Source organism: Danio aesculapii, chromosome 9, assembly GCF_903798145.1.
Source record: "Danio aesculapii chromosome 9, fDanAes4.1, whole genome shotgun sequence".
Classification (NCBI taxonomy): Eukaryota; Metazoa; Chordata; class Actinopteri; order Cypriniformes; family Danionidae; genus Danio; species Danio aesculapii.
In genome coordinates this window covers 401,526-415,684 of record NC_079443.1, presented here as the reverse complement: position 1 = coordinate 415,684, position 14,159 = coordinate 401,526, and the positions used below count along the sequence as shown (strand labels likewise).

General features: G+C 35.8%; 2 protein-coding genes across 2 annotated transcripts in view; one reads left to right on the top strand and one right to left on the bottom strand.

Moving 5' to 3' along the window:
- The window catches only part of si:dkey-11f4.20 (T-cell surface antigen CD2), a 9,957-nt gene extending 9,081 nt beyond the window's left edge, over window positions 1-876 (bottom strand). The window contains exon 1 of the mRNA XM_056464801.1: window positions 739-876. Within this exon, the coding sequence (XP_056320776.1) occupies window positions 739-787 (49 nt within the window). The 5' untranslated portion in view covers window positions 788-876. The remainder of the gene's footprint in view (window positions 1-738) is intronic.
- Window positions 877-3,662: 2,786 nt separating this feature from the next.
- On the top strand, window positions 3,663-14,159 carry LOC130234565 (glutamic acid-rich protein-like). The gene is made up of 8 exons (XM_056464800.1): window positions 3,663-4,000; window positions 5,575-5,865; window positions 7,166-7,414; window positions 7,962-8,057; window positions 8,167-8,205; window positions 9,484-9,750; window positions 10,023-10,394; window positions 11,328-14,159. Exons 1-8 carry the CDS (start codon window positions 3,949-3,951, stop codon window positions 11,783-11,785), a joined length of 1,824 nt encoding a protein of 607 aa, XP_056320775.1. The 5' UTR covers window positions 3,663-3,948; the 3' UTR covers window positions 11,786-14,159.

Sequence of the window (14,159 nt, the reverse complement as noted above, 5' to 3'; positions counted from 1 at the left end):
ACACTTTTAAAAGTTATTATACACTTATCAAGGTTAAAAGCTGTCAGAAGAAAAATCAAGATCCCATAATGCAATTCACAAGCAGAAATAAGTAAAAAAAAACACGAGTCACAAAATACAGGGAAAAACTCAATGAACAGATATTTTTAAAGGACTGCGATATCTCACAATGGTTTTACACAGAAATGTAGCTCTGATATGAAAACCTAAAAAATGCTTAAATTTAAAGGATTTATAATGACAAGTAATACAATTACTTTAAAAACTGTGAACAACAACAACAACAAGGACAAAAACACATATTTGCGGACTGATCAATTTTCATACATTTTTCATTATTTTCCCTTAATTTTCATCAATTTAATTTTGAAATATTTACAAATTCTTAAATCAAGAAGCATTTTCCAGACAAGCAACCAATATAGTGTTGTTTTCAGAAACAGTGAGTCAAAATGAAGTGAGTTTCTCCTAAAAACAAGCTAAAGAATCTGACAATGGGGAAAAAAACCCAAAAACTAGATTATTTAGCTTAAGTAGAAACTCACTTTATCTTGACTCATTATTTCTGAAAACAACACTATATTGGTTGCTTGTCTGGAAAATGCTTCTTGATTTAAGAATTTTGTGATATTTGGACTAGAAACAAAGCAAGATCACTAAATTTCTAAAAGCAAAAATCCTAAAAAAAGGTTTTAGAATGAGGTTTACAAATACTTTCATGATTAAATATCATCTTACCATCGGAGAACATGCAGATTAAATGTAAAAGGAGAATTACTGTCAGCATCTTCACTGGAGTTTAAGAACGCTTTTGTTTTAAGTCTACTGTGCTTTAATTTCCTGTGTGAATGTGTGTGTGTGTGTGTGTGTGTGTGTGTGTGTGTGTGTGTGTGTGTGTGTGTGTGTGTGTGTGTGTGAGTGATCGAACATCTGAAAGTGGATGTGTGGAGGAAGTGTTACACTATACACCAGACATAATTAAATACTATTCTTAGTTGACAACAACAATAACAACAACAAAAAACAACAACAAACAAATCAAAACAAAAATAAACAGACTACAATAAATAAATTCAGCTTGTTTGGAAATATTCTTGTTGAAGTCAAAATATTTGTAGTGCTAATTTTATTGAATTTAAATTATTTGATATATTTAACACTTAATTTATTGTTAAAGTAAACACAGACATGATATATGATTTTTCAACTTTCCAAACATTCAATATATATATATATATATATATATATATATATATATATATATATATATATATATATATATATATATGAAGAGTTCCCATCAAAAATTAGCATTATTCACACCCTCTTACTGTGAAATGACTAAACCTAAACACTGGAGCCTAAAATAATGCTAATTTTAAGTAAATTTCTGATGACATTTAGAGGTTTTTGCATCTGAACTCTTCATATATTGCAAGAATATATTGCATATAACAAAAAAGACGTTGCTAATTTGTTTCGTGCCCTGTAAATATGACATACTCACATGAAAAAACCCCACTATATTAAATAAATATTTTGAAATATACTGTCATAAAGAGTATTATACTGCATATATACCAGTGTTTACCACTCTTGGTTAATGAATGCTCCAGCATTAACTATAGTGAACTGCGTAATAAATACTGTATTATACAGACGCTTTTACAACACTAAACTGTGGTGTGTTGAAGTATAATAAAGATGTAGAAAACTTCAATATTACTACGGTATATTTTATTAAAATCTAGATATCCATTCAGTAATTCAGCATATATGGGTAAACATATTTAATTCCAGGTTAACCTTTGTAATAGATGATAATAATTTATTTTCTTTTTTATACTTATTTTGGTTCCACTTTATATTAAGTCACCTTAACTACTCTGTACTTATATTTAAAAAGAAGTTTAGGTAAGATATGGACAGGTTTGATGGTGTGTGTACACTTAAATTAAGGGGTTAATGTGTAAGAAATGTTCAACAGTGTAATTATGAATGTATTTACAGAATGACTGATGTAATTACAAGCATGTACATGATTGGTGCATTGTGTCAAATGATTAAAATATAAGTACATAGTAATTAATTCCCCCTTCATAAACAGTGGGATATATTTAATTTGATTAATTTTCTTTCTCTTTTTTCATTTTTAAGGTTATTTACATCAAATTACCTGTCTAAAAGTGACAGGTTCCCGACCACGTTCATATGTACTAAACATCTTTCAGTACAACCCTGCCATCTGGTGGGGAAAGTATTGATGCACTCATCTAAATGATAAATATTGAGAGAATTCAATGGATGTAAATGATTATCTTTTAAATTATAACATATCTCAACACACTATTTTAATGTGATGGGGGAAAACACTGTAACACCAGTGACACTTTTCATGAAAAACTGCATTGAGGTCTAGAACCACATGCTGACAATCATGATATACTCTCGTATTTAAGATTAATCATTTATATTGTTGTTTTTTACAACTCCTTAACAATAAAGGAGGTCACACCAGTGATGCCAACTAAAGGCTTCATATATAACCATGAGAAAAATGGAATTACAATGGGCTTATCTTCATAGATCTTCATTAAATAGGAAGATGAAGTGATTTTTATTCTATAATAGACTTTCGTTATACAGTAGCACCAGTGACAACTACTCCAGTGGACAACTCCAACTTATATAGTTTATTATATTTATTTGGTATTTTCTGTTTTAATGTCATTTACATCTTGTTTGATTGTCATGAATTCCTGATTGTATTATATTTTTCGAAGGATCCACCCCCCTCTGACAAAGGCCCAGAGCTCATTTGTTCTATTTTGACTGCTAAGCCATCATAAATTATGAAAATAACCCAACAAAGGCTTTAAGACCCAGCCGAATCTGATGTAAGTGAAGTCATCTTTCACTGACCTACTGTAATGTTGTTAAATAGAGAAAACCTTTCACGAGAAACTTTAATTCTAAATCTTAGACCTTCCTCTTGAAAGAACAATATAATCAATAAAAAGGTGTAACCAAAAGTGGACCATATTAAAGTTAATAATTATAATCATTTGGCTATTGTTGTTATGAATTTTCTAATTTTTTCCAAGAGAGGCTAGAAAAATCATCAAGCTCTACCTTATTTTAATTGTATATAATTGTTATAGAATATTATAAAAATTGAAATGGACAAATTCTGACTGGAAAAAGGTTGAATGTGCTGCTCAGTTTGTTATTTACCTAATTAGATGACTATAAGCTACAGTTTTTCATTTTAAACTTTAACAGATTTATTTTTTTCTAATGATATGAAGTAATAAATATGTATTTTAAAAATAAGTATTTTTGTTCATATTTCTTTATTCTAAGTCTTTAGGAAATATTTTTGGTAAATAAAAAAGTGTGGTTATGATGACCATCCGACAAGCTAATCCAGCTCAAAATAGTGCTTAAAATGTCACTATATGCAGTATTTAAGCCTCATAATTAAACAGAAAATGGGGCAAATAACTGCAAAAAGGTCCAGTTTTTGAGAAAAAGAACCAGCCCTTTCACCAGGCTGACCACATGCCTGATAACAAGGGACGGAGCAATGTTCCTTTCGCTTGGAATTGCGGCCGCAGCTTCTGGTTCATGTGGATATCTTTTCACTGTATGAGTAGCCTACAGTGTTTTAATAATACAATTAAATAAATGTCAAATATATAAATAAAAAAGCACTGTCCACCATATATAACACTCTAGCGTCGCCATTGCCTCCTCCCATTCCAGAGGACATCTGATACTGCTGTTTTTCTGATTTCTGTATTCGCGGCGTCAAAACAAAACCTATTCATTTAACGTTTCTCCGTTATTCTCTGTCGAGATTTATGCCGCAGACGGGCTTTACGCCTGACACCGACATTACGTAGCGCCCAAAGTCGCGGTTAAGAAAATAAACTGTCAGGAGCCAAAATGGAGTTTGTGGTCAGGGTTTTGCTGTTCTTTACCTGCCTCTGTTTTCATGGTAAGCCCCATAATTTCCTTCTTAAACATGGACTGGAGAAACTAGCAAACAGGCAGAGACATGCTAGGCTAATCACAACAAATAATCTAAGCTAAATTTAGAGTTGCCGTTATTCTAAATAGTCGAGTGACAATTTTAACATCTGTCCAGGGACAACAGATGAAAAATAAGCCTTTTGGCTAATTCTGTTGCAGCAATGCTAATTAATGTACACTGCCCCTGCCAAATAAACATTTGTAAAAAAATTTCAGCGACCTTTTTGACTGAACTTTATACTGCGGTCATTTGTAGAGCTAAATAAAGCAAACCCTGACATGAACATGAACAATTTATTGTAAACATTAATGTGTTCCATACCAGTAAAGTGTATATATTAAAGTATTTACAACCGTTTGTTAACGAATGCTCCTGCATACTGTAGTATCAACTAACTTATAGTGAACTGATATACTGTAATAAATATTGTAGTACTTTAGTTTTACTACAGTAAACTGGTGTATTGTAGTATTGAATAATATACTCTATATAGAAAACTACAGTATTAAGTCATTTGTTTATATTACGATAGTTGTTGTGTTACTATACAAACTGTTGATAGTGTGGTTCAAAAATATTTTAGTTTTATATACTATAATTTACTATAGTATTTTTCATGAGGGTTCTCACCAATTTGTGGTTTTTAGTTGTTTTTTTTAATTTGTCAACTTCTAATGTTAATGAAACATATAGGGAATTGGCTAGTTTCACCCCAAATTCAGATTTATTTCTGCAAAAGCACTTGCTGTAATATCCATTGCCATGAGGAATATTAAATGGGGAGAAAAAAACTGTATACTTCAGTGCATTTTCCTCTTAATGTTAATTTCATAAACAACAAATATTTGACAATAAATATAATTTAATGACCATGTACAGGGCCGGCGCGTCCATAGAGGCGACCGAACTGTTAGGCGGCCGCTTGCTTTATATATAAAGCACGTGTTGTTTTACATCTGTGTGCTATTTACAGCTCAAACTTCACTACATACTGTAGGGCAGTGGTTCCCAAAATGGGGGTCATGAGACAGTGAGGGGCGTCGCTTGGTGATTTCATATATGTTATTAAACTCTTAGAATTACCATATTTTATCCATAACCTGCTGAAGATAAAATATTATTTAATAGTTACAGAAAAAACAACATGCAAATAAAAAGTCATCAGCCTTTCAATTTTTTTCCCCCATTGCGACCCCTGGGGTTATTACGCTAGACTAATGACACAGCAATAGTGTTAGTTGCAGCAGATTGATTTTAACAACTTCTGAACCAGCTAATCAAGCGCTTAGCTATACTAGAAACCTTCAAAATGGAGTTTGGGCACCCCTGCTCCAGAGACATCAGACTTATTTTACTGATCTTGTTATAATGGGCAGAATGGGTTATCTTTAAACGGTAATAGAATGGAAAGGTAATCTTAAAAGTCTTAAAAAGAAAATCATTTAAATGTAAAATCTTAAATGTATCTTCAGACCTGTACATGTTGTTGTTGTGAGTGTCAGGAGTACTTTAACAAATATCATCTTCTTCTCCTGTAGATTTTGTTTTCTGTGAGGAATATGCAGAAATGGGAGGCCTGATCACGTTTTCTCCCAGCATTCGTGGGAAACCTGTAGAAATCCTGTGGAAACACAATGGAGATAAGGTTGTGGAGTACGACAACAGTGAGATGGAGGAATACGGCTCATTCAAAGACCGTGTGGAGCTTGATTTCGAAACAGGACAGCTCACAATAAAGAAACTGACCAGTCAAGATGGTGGACAATATCAGTCTGACATCACGATCAATGGGAAAGTTCAGAGCTCCAGACATACTTTAACTGTTCTGGGTGAGTTATATGCAGCTCATCGTTAAACAGCAGGAGTAGAGGCATGAACTAGATATTATTGTGCACCTATAATGGAAAAAATCACTTTTTTAATAAAGGGTTTAAACAGTTGTGTGACAGCAGTGTGTGAACATATCCAGCATCTAATGGTAAACATAAGGGGTGTGACGAGATCTCGTGTTATGAGATCTCACGAGATTAAATCACGAGATTTTGCGTAGAGGTGAAAAGTTACCTTGTGAGTTGTGATGTTAGCGTGATGGAGATTCAGAGTAAGATTAACATTAAATATCGAAGGTGTGATTGGATTTGAACCACAAATCAAGTGCTTTGCACACACCTCGCAACCCAGGCTGGCTTGTCCTTCGGTTGCTTGGGCAGATATGATGAGTAACTGTGTTTTATTTTCAACGACTGCTGCATCAAAACAGAGGCTGCTACAGATTAATCATGGATGTTAGCACATGCAATACACTTTAGATATGCTGATAATCGAATTAACCCCAAATTAAATTAAGACATGTGGAGTATTCCTTTTTCAGTCGCATAAATAAAGTGCAGTACAGACATGTAAATCAAGCATTTTGCAACAGGATACATACACGGCTGTTTGACACTATTCTCTGAGACTCCATTTGACTCTCCATTAAAACAACACTCTCCTGTTGGTCCTTACGCCATGCTCTCATCCAAAATGCCAACAATTACATTCAATTTTTTACGTTAAATTTGTGGAAAGGAGTTAGATTTCTCTAAAGAGTCAGTAGAGCTTTATAAGTTCAAATGAACTGGGATATGAGGGTCAAACTCGCCTAAGCACACTTGGGATAGTGTGAGTACACTCTAAGAGGATTATGAACGTAGAGTTATAGATGCACAAATGAATAGCGGCAGGAGTCTCCATAGACTGGTACACTTCTGTTTACTTTTTCACACTGATAACGCTAGTCCTGTTTTACATCTGTCACTAGGTGATGCACAGGCGCCTGTAGCTCCGCCCTCTTCTGAAAAAGAGTACAATCTCATTTGAATTTAAAGCGACAGTCACCAAAACGCCATAATTAGGATCAAAGCCTGAAAGGGTCCGTTTCAGAGAGCTGGAGAACAGTATCTGTGTGATATTTACAGCTCAAACTCAAACACACACACACTAGAGACAGCAGAGATGCATTTTACAGCTTGTAAAAAGGGGAATAATAGGTCTTCTTTAATTTACAGTGGCTGGATTAGAGTGTATGTGTCTGTCTTTGATATCAGAGAGTTTTTACATCCTCTAATCCTGTCTGCTTTTGGGTTTCAGATGTTCTTCCAGATCCTCGAGTGACCTGTGAAGTGAACGAGGCCTCAAATCTTCAAGAGCTGTTGTGTTCAGTGGACTACAAGACTCCGCTGCTGTATAAATGGAGCGGGCCGAATATGATCGATCATCCGGGAGTAAAACTGATCATCGACGAGCAGCAGAAAAACAGCGACTCCATCTACACGTGCACTGTGAAGAATGAAGTCAGCAGCAAAACAATAGACTTCAATCTGCAAGACTGCATCACAGGTCGGCTTATGATGATATTACATGTTCTTGATGTGATTAATTGCTGAAGCTTTTATCACGGTATACGATAGGGGTGCAGCGGTTATCTGTAAAAATCTTATCACATTTCTAAACATAATAGTTTTAATAACTCATTGACTAGATATATTTCAAGACACTAGTATTCAGCTGAAAGTGACATTTAAAGGCTTCACTAGGGTAATTAGGGTAAAGTTAGGGTAATTAGGCAAGTCATTGTATAACAGTGATTTGTTCTGGAGACAATCCAAAACTAATATTGCTGAAGGGGGCTAATAATAATGACCTTAAAATGGCTTTAAAACTATTAAAAACTGCTTTTATTCTAGCTGAAATAAAACAAATAAGACTTTCTCCAGAAGAACAAATATTAGAGGAAATACTGTGATGTATAATGTCCTCGCTCCATTAAATATCACATGAGAAATATCTGAAAAAGAACAAATATTTCACAGGAGGGTGAATCATTTTGCATTCAGCACATTAATGACCTGGTATAAACTCTGTGTTTTATTGATTCTGTGTGCAGGAGGAGTAAAGCTTGAGGTGATTCTCCCAGTCTTAACAGTAATAATACTCATTCTGATCATTATACTGGCAATATTCATCTACAAGAAGATGCAGTGTAAGTGAAAGAAGAAATAACAAATCACCCTGTAATTGACACTGATTGCATCAGAAAGATTATATTACAAAGATTAACATCATTTTCTTGTATGTATGCTAACGAGAAGCAAGGAGGACTGGAGAGAAGAAAACGAACCTTGAATATGGTAAGATCAAACTTCTTCATTGCTATCTTCATTGAAGTCATTGACATTGTTCCCTCTCAAGATTAAGCGTGGCTTAAAACGAGATGCATAATTAACAAAATACAAAATCTTTCTTATTTCAAAACCCTGGGTTGTTATCATCCACTCTGGGCTGATTTTGAGTGTTAATTTGGCCACAGCTTTCTCTGTGTTTGAGCAAATGTGATGACTCAACAATACACTCTGGGCAGATTGACTCCCCCTTGGTTATGTTGGGGGCTGTTTTTGCCCCATTGACATCCATTATTATCACATTTATTGATTGTACTTACTTGATTGTTGACAGTAAGTTTATTTCTACACAGAAACACACTATAATCTGCTGTTTTACTCCACTGAACTCTTCTCCACTGAAATTCTTCAGCACAGGCTGATCTAAAGGCTTAATACTGACAACTAATGATCAACAGTAAGAATGGCACAATGTCCCTCTTCCTAACAGGGAAAACAATCAACAATCTAGAATGCATGAGTATATGCTGTCATGGTCATTGTTATTGCTAATGTCATTACTATTAAAAAACAGATTATAATGGAAGTCAATGGAGCAAAAACAGCCACTAGCGTAACCAAAGGGGAGTCAATGTGAACAATACACATTGAAGGGATGAATGTCCTGATCTGAGAATAACAATAAAAAAGCAGTATTTGTATGTGTATGATATGTTATAATTTCACATCATGCGCTTTAGCCAGATTTAAACATCCTAGAAATGCGTCATTTCAAATAGAATAATAAAAACCCAAACAGTACAGTTGGTTTAGTACACATTTTTCGGTCGCACTTCATGTTAAGTGGCCTTAATTACTATGCACTTGCATTTAATTTTATAATAGTACAATGCTCTTATGTACATACATGATTATTTTTAATGTACTGCACTGTAAACAATAATCGTACTGCCTTCATTTCTTTAGTTAAATCAGATTAACTTTTACTAAATGCTTGAAAAATCTTTAAATTTGACTTTGGAAGCAAATCTTTGACTGCTGTTTATTAGAGAGTTACCAATGCATTTTTGGAAGATCATTTCATATAATAATGTGTTGATAACGTGTGGATTAATAATGTGTCTGATTTTCTAATATTATTAATTGTAATAACGTTGTCGCATCATTGGATATGTTGACATTACAATTCCAGCTGTAAATCTCTATAAACTCTCTGCTCTTGTTGAGAATAAATGCCTTCAGAGATTGACTCTTGGGTCTGGTTTTAAGTAGTTTGCTTTGTTTCAGGATCTTCTGAAGAAAAAGAACCTCTGAATCACAGTGGAAATAAGGAAGAGCGGTGCAAAAATGCAGTTTTAGCAGAGGAAAATGCCTGCAGCAAACCTGATGAAACTGAGCAGGAAAAACTCTTAGGAGGCCAAGATGAAGAGGAGATTGATCTTGGGATTGGGAAAAATGGACTTCTCAAGATTGATGAAGGTGTTAATGATGTCAAAATACCAAGTGAGTTAAAAGAGAAGGGAAATGTAAAGGAAAAGGACCAGCAAAACACAGGTAAAATAGATTTGTCGGAGGAAACAAAACTTGATGTACACAAAAACAACAACAAAAAAAATCTATATATTGTTGTGTGTGAGTGTACAGTGTACTGACGCTGTAGGAAAGATGCACATGTCTGGGAAATACACTGTTCCTTTTAGTAATATGAAGTGAGCAATGTAAGGCCCAGTGATGACATTCAATTGCAAAATAAGCCTTTTGTTTATTTATACTTATTTAAAAGGCTATTGTTTACTTTATTTATTCATTAGTTTGCTTTATTTCAGGTTCATCTGGAGCCATCTTCCCCAATGGATCAGACAAAACAGGTGAAAATGGAGGAAAAGCAAAAGCTCTGAAGGACAGTGGAAATGAGGAAGAGCAGTGCAGTAATGAAAACAGCCGACATGCAGTTGTAGAAGAAGAAAATGCCAACAGAAAAGCTGAGGAAACTCAAAAACTCCAAGAAAGCCAAGATGAAGAGGAGGAAGGACAAACAGAGAAACTGGACAAGGGGAATGAAATGGGAGAGATGTCAGTTAAAGAACTGACTGAGAAACTAGGAGGTCTCAACATTAATAATTCTGATTATAAAGACAAAATATCAGAAGAGAAAAAACAGGAAGGAAACAAAGAGCAAAAGGACCAACAAAGCACAGGTAAAGAGATCTCTACATGTGTTTATGTTCACTCATGTGTGTTATATTTACATTAAAGGAGCGTAAAGCTTTGTTCCTCTAGTTTATATATCATTTTAAAGATTCTTTAAAGGGCTAGTTCACACAGAGATTAAAGTTTACTCACTATTTACTCAATCTCAAACGATCATTTAGTAAAGAAGATATTTTGAAGAATGCTGAAAACCAGTTACCACTGACTTCTGTAGTGGGAAAAACAAATACATTCTACTTCAATGGTTACAGGTGTTTTCAGCATTCTTCAAAATATCTTTTTCTGTGTTCAAGAGAAGAAACTCATAGAGGTGTGAAACAAGTAAAGGGAGAGTAAATGTTTGGTTTTGGGTGGAAAATTACTTGAATGTAGTTCTTAATTATTAGCCAAGAGGGCGTCACGATGGCGCAGTGGGTAGCATGATCACCTCACAGTAAGAAGGTCGCCCCTTAAGTACAATCAAACACATGCGCTATAGGGGAATTGGGTTAGCTAAATTGGTCATAGTGTATGAGTGTGTGTGTGAATGAGTGTGTATGGATGTTTCCCAGTGATGGGTTGCAGCTGGAAAGGCATCCACTGCGTAAAACATGTGCTGGATAAGTTGGCGGTTCATTCCGCTGTGCTGACCCAAGATTAATAAAGGGACTAAGCTGAAAAGAAAATGAATGAATGAATGAATGAGTAGTCAGGCTCCAAAGCCTACAGTAAAAATGACCATAAAAAGATTAACGAGGCTGTATTAATTAATGATAAAACTCTATCAAAACAACTTCTATTACTCACAATGCGAATTAAGATGTAAAACAGTAAGATATAAAAGAGCTTACAATGTAAAATTCTAAATATATGTATTCAGCAAGTAATAACACCTACAAATGATTTTTGTGTTCTGTCTGTTGGTGTGCTCCAATATTTAGCCACACAAGGAACATCTACAGCACAGTCGTATCAGTACGGTCAACAAGAAGAGAGCCAGAAGCCACAAAAGAGGAATGAAAGTGGAGAAACGTCAGCTCAGCAGCAGAATGAGGGTGAAGTAACAGCCAGAAATGAGGATCAACAGACCACAGGAGCAAACACACAGGAGGAAGATCATAAAAGCCTGAGCTGTGAGCTAAAACAAGAAGACATGAAGCAGAGCAATGATCCTGCAGATGCAGGGATTAATAAACATTTAAATGATAATGAAGTAAAGATCCCTGATCTGGACCAGAGAAAAGATGACCTGTCTGTGCCAGAGGATGAACAGCACGAAACACAGAGTGACAACCTTCAAAAGCAAGAACATCTGAGCAAACAGAACTCTACAGAAAGAGAGAGTCAACTTCAGCGTGAGAACATCGGTGAGGAAAGTGACACTGACTCAGATTTATGAGTGATAATAGCGAATATAATATTATTGAAGGAAAGGAAGACACTGAAAGTTCATCAGAATAAATTCATTCATCAGATAAAGATGATAAGCTTCAACGAAAGAACATCAGTGAGGAAAGTGAAACTGACTCAGATTTATAAGTGATAATAGTGAATATGATATTGGTGAATCGAAACCATGTGAAGATGGCAGTAAGAGTTGTGAGAAGGAAAACACTGGAGGTTCATCAGAAATCATGGAAAGAGGACGAAATGATGAAGACGCCCAACAACTTGAGGAAGAAGAGAAGTTATATCTTCAAAAATGATTGTTAAACTCGTGTCTTTTCCGCGAGATTAAATCATTTTTACGTGAACATGCAGCGCCGCTCATTACTAGCAACGTTTCCATCCAGCTATTTTCATTTTGGAAATGCGCATAAAAACATATGCGCATAACTGAGGAGAAACTGTTTATTCGATAAGAAAAGATGCGCATAAACTACGATAGAAACACTTTTACCGAACAAATTTCAGTATGTGCATTAAAAAAAGGTCATGTGATGTTGTTATAAGAGATCATGTGATGATGAAAATGTGTGTGAATGGACAAACCAGCAGGCTGAGCACGCTGTAACACATCTGAACTGTTGTTTTGCTCATTCTAAATGACTTAACCGTTTTAATATCAGTGTTATTATATTATTAATGACCTCCAGAATCAAGAGCGTCTGCTCCGCGTCTCACGCCTTCAAACGCCACCGCGCGTTTATTGCGTGTCAACATTTGTCTTCTGAGGCGCAAGAGGCGCAAGATTAACGCAGCTTCTCCTACCACAGCAAATTCAGTTTTTACTATTGATTTTTGGCGCCAGTTTATCAGGAAGTGACGATTTTGTTTCCTTTAACTCGTTGGATGGAAACGCTGCTTTATTCGCACGTCTATTGGAGACGTCTTTTATGCGGTAATCCAGTTTTGAGCATAAAGTTAATTCACAATTTTGGATGGAAACACAGCTGCTGTTAGTTCCAATGCAGATGACCAATCAGAAAAGCTCAGAGGTGGGGCAGGTGTTGTGATCAGTGTTGGCAGTAATGCATTACAGGTAATGCGGGTTATGTAATAATGTTACTGTTCTTGAGTAAAGTAATGCATTGTAGAGCCCTGCATTTGAACCCAAGCCCGTTGGGACCCGACTTTTTTATTGAATTGAATAAGCTACATTGGTCATAGTGTATGTGTGGGTGTGAATGCAAATGTGCATGGGTGTTTCCCAGTGCTGGGTTGTGGCTGGAAGGGTATCCGCTGCATAAAACAGATGCTGGAATAGTTGGCGGTTCACTCTGCATACCATGACAGACCCTGGCTTTTGGACTTGTTGCTGGTGACAGTCTGGATGATCCATTTCTTCTTTAATCCGGAGCACACGATGTCCATTTCTCCCAAAAACACGGGTTCATCTGAGCACGGTACACGTTTCCACTGTGTGATGGTCCATCCCAGATGCCACCGAGCCCAGAGAAGTCCACGGCGCTTCTGGACACTGTTAACATAGGGCTTCCTTTTGGCACAGCTCTTTAACTGTAGTTTTAACTGGCGCTTGTGGATGTAACTCTGTATTGTGGTACTTGATAAACGTTTGCCGCAGTATTCATAGACCCATGTGATGATATCACTTCTAGATGAATGAGGATTCATGATGCAGCAGCCCCTGGGGGGTCGGAGATTGCTTGTTCAGCTTAGGCTTGCGCTCGATGAAATATCCAAATGTCTTCCTCTCTGTCTCTGAGGAACATTGTTTTTAAACATTTAATATAAAGTGGAACCGGTTTAATTTTATTTATTCATTCATTTTCTTTTCGGCTTAGACAACACGGGGGGAACATGCTAACTCCACACAGAAACGCAAACCGACTCAGCCAAGGCGAGAGTGCTACCCACTGCTCCACCGTGCTGTTCTAATTTCCATTCATTCATTTTCTTTTCAGCTTAGTCCCTTTATTAATCTGGGGTCGCCACAGCGGAACGAACCGCCAACTTATCCAGCACATGTTCCACACAGCGGATGCCCTTCCAGCCGCAACCTATCTCTGGGAAACACCCATACACACTCACTCACCCTCATACACTGTGGACAATTTAGCCTTCCCAATTCACCTGTACCGCATGTGTTTGGACTGTGGTGGAAACCGGAGCACCTGGAGTGTCCTAATTTTATTTATTTTAAATAAAATAAAATAAACAAATACTTTGAAAAGGCATAATCTGGCTCGGCTATTTACATCAAAGTAATAGTCTAAAAGTTACTAAAAGTTTTACTGTACATCATTCAATTATACAATCCTGCCATCTGGTGGAGAAACACACACACTGATTGTATAACAGATATATATATA

Excerpts from the sequence above, each read along its gene's own strand:
- LOC130234565 (XM_056464800.1), top strand. The coding sequence starts at position 3,949 with ATGGAGTTTGTGGTCAGGGTTTTGCTGTTCTTTACCTGCCTCTGTTTT. Across the intron at positions 5,866-7,165 it reads ACATACTTTAACTGTTCTGG|ATGTTCTTCCAGATCCTCGA; the intron begins GTGAGTTATATG and ends TTTGGGTTTCAG. Across the intron at positions 7,415-7,961 it reads TCTGCAAGACTGCATCACAG|GAGGAGTAAAGCTTGAGGTG; the intron begins GTCGGCTTATGA and ends TTCTGTGTGCAG.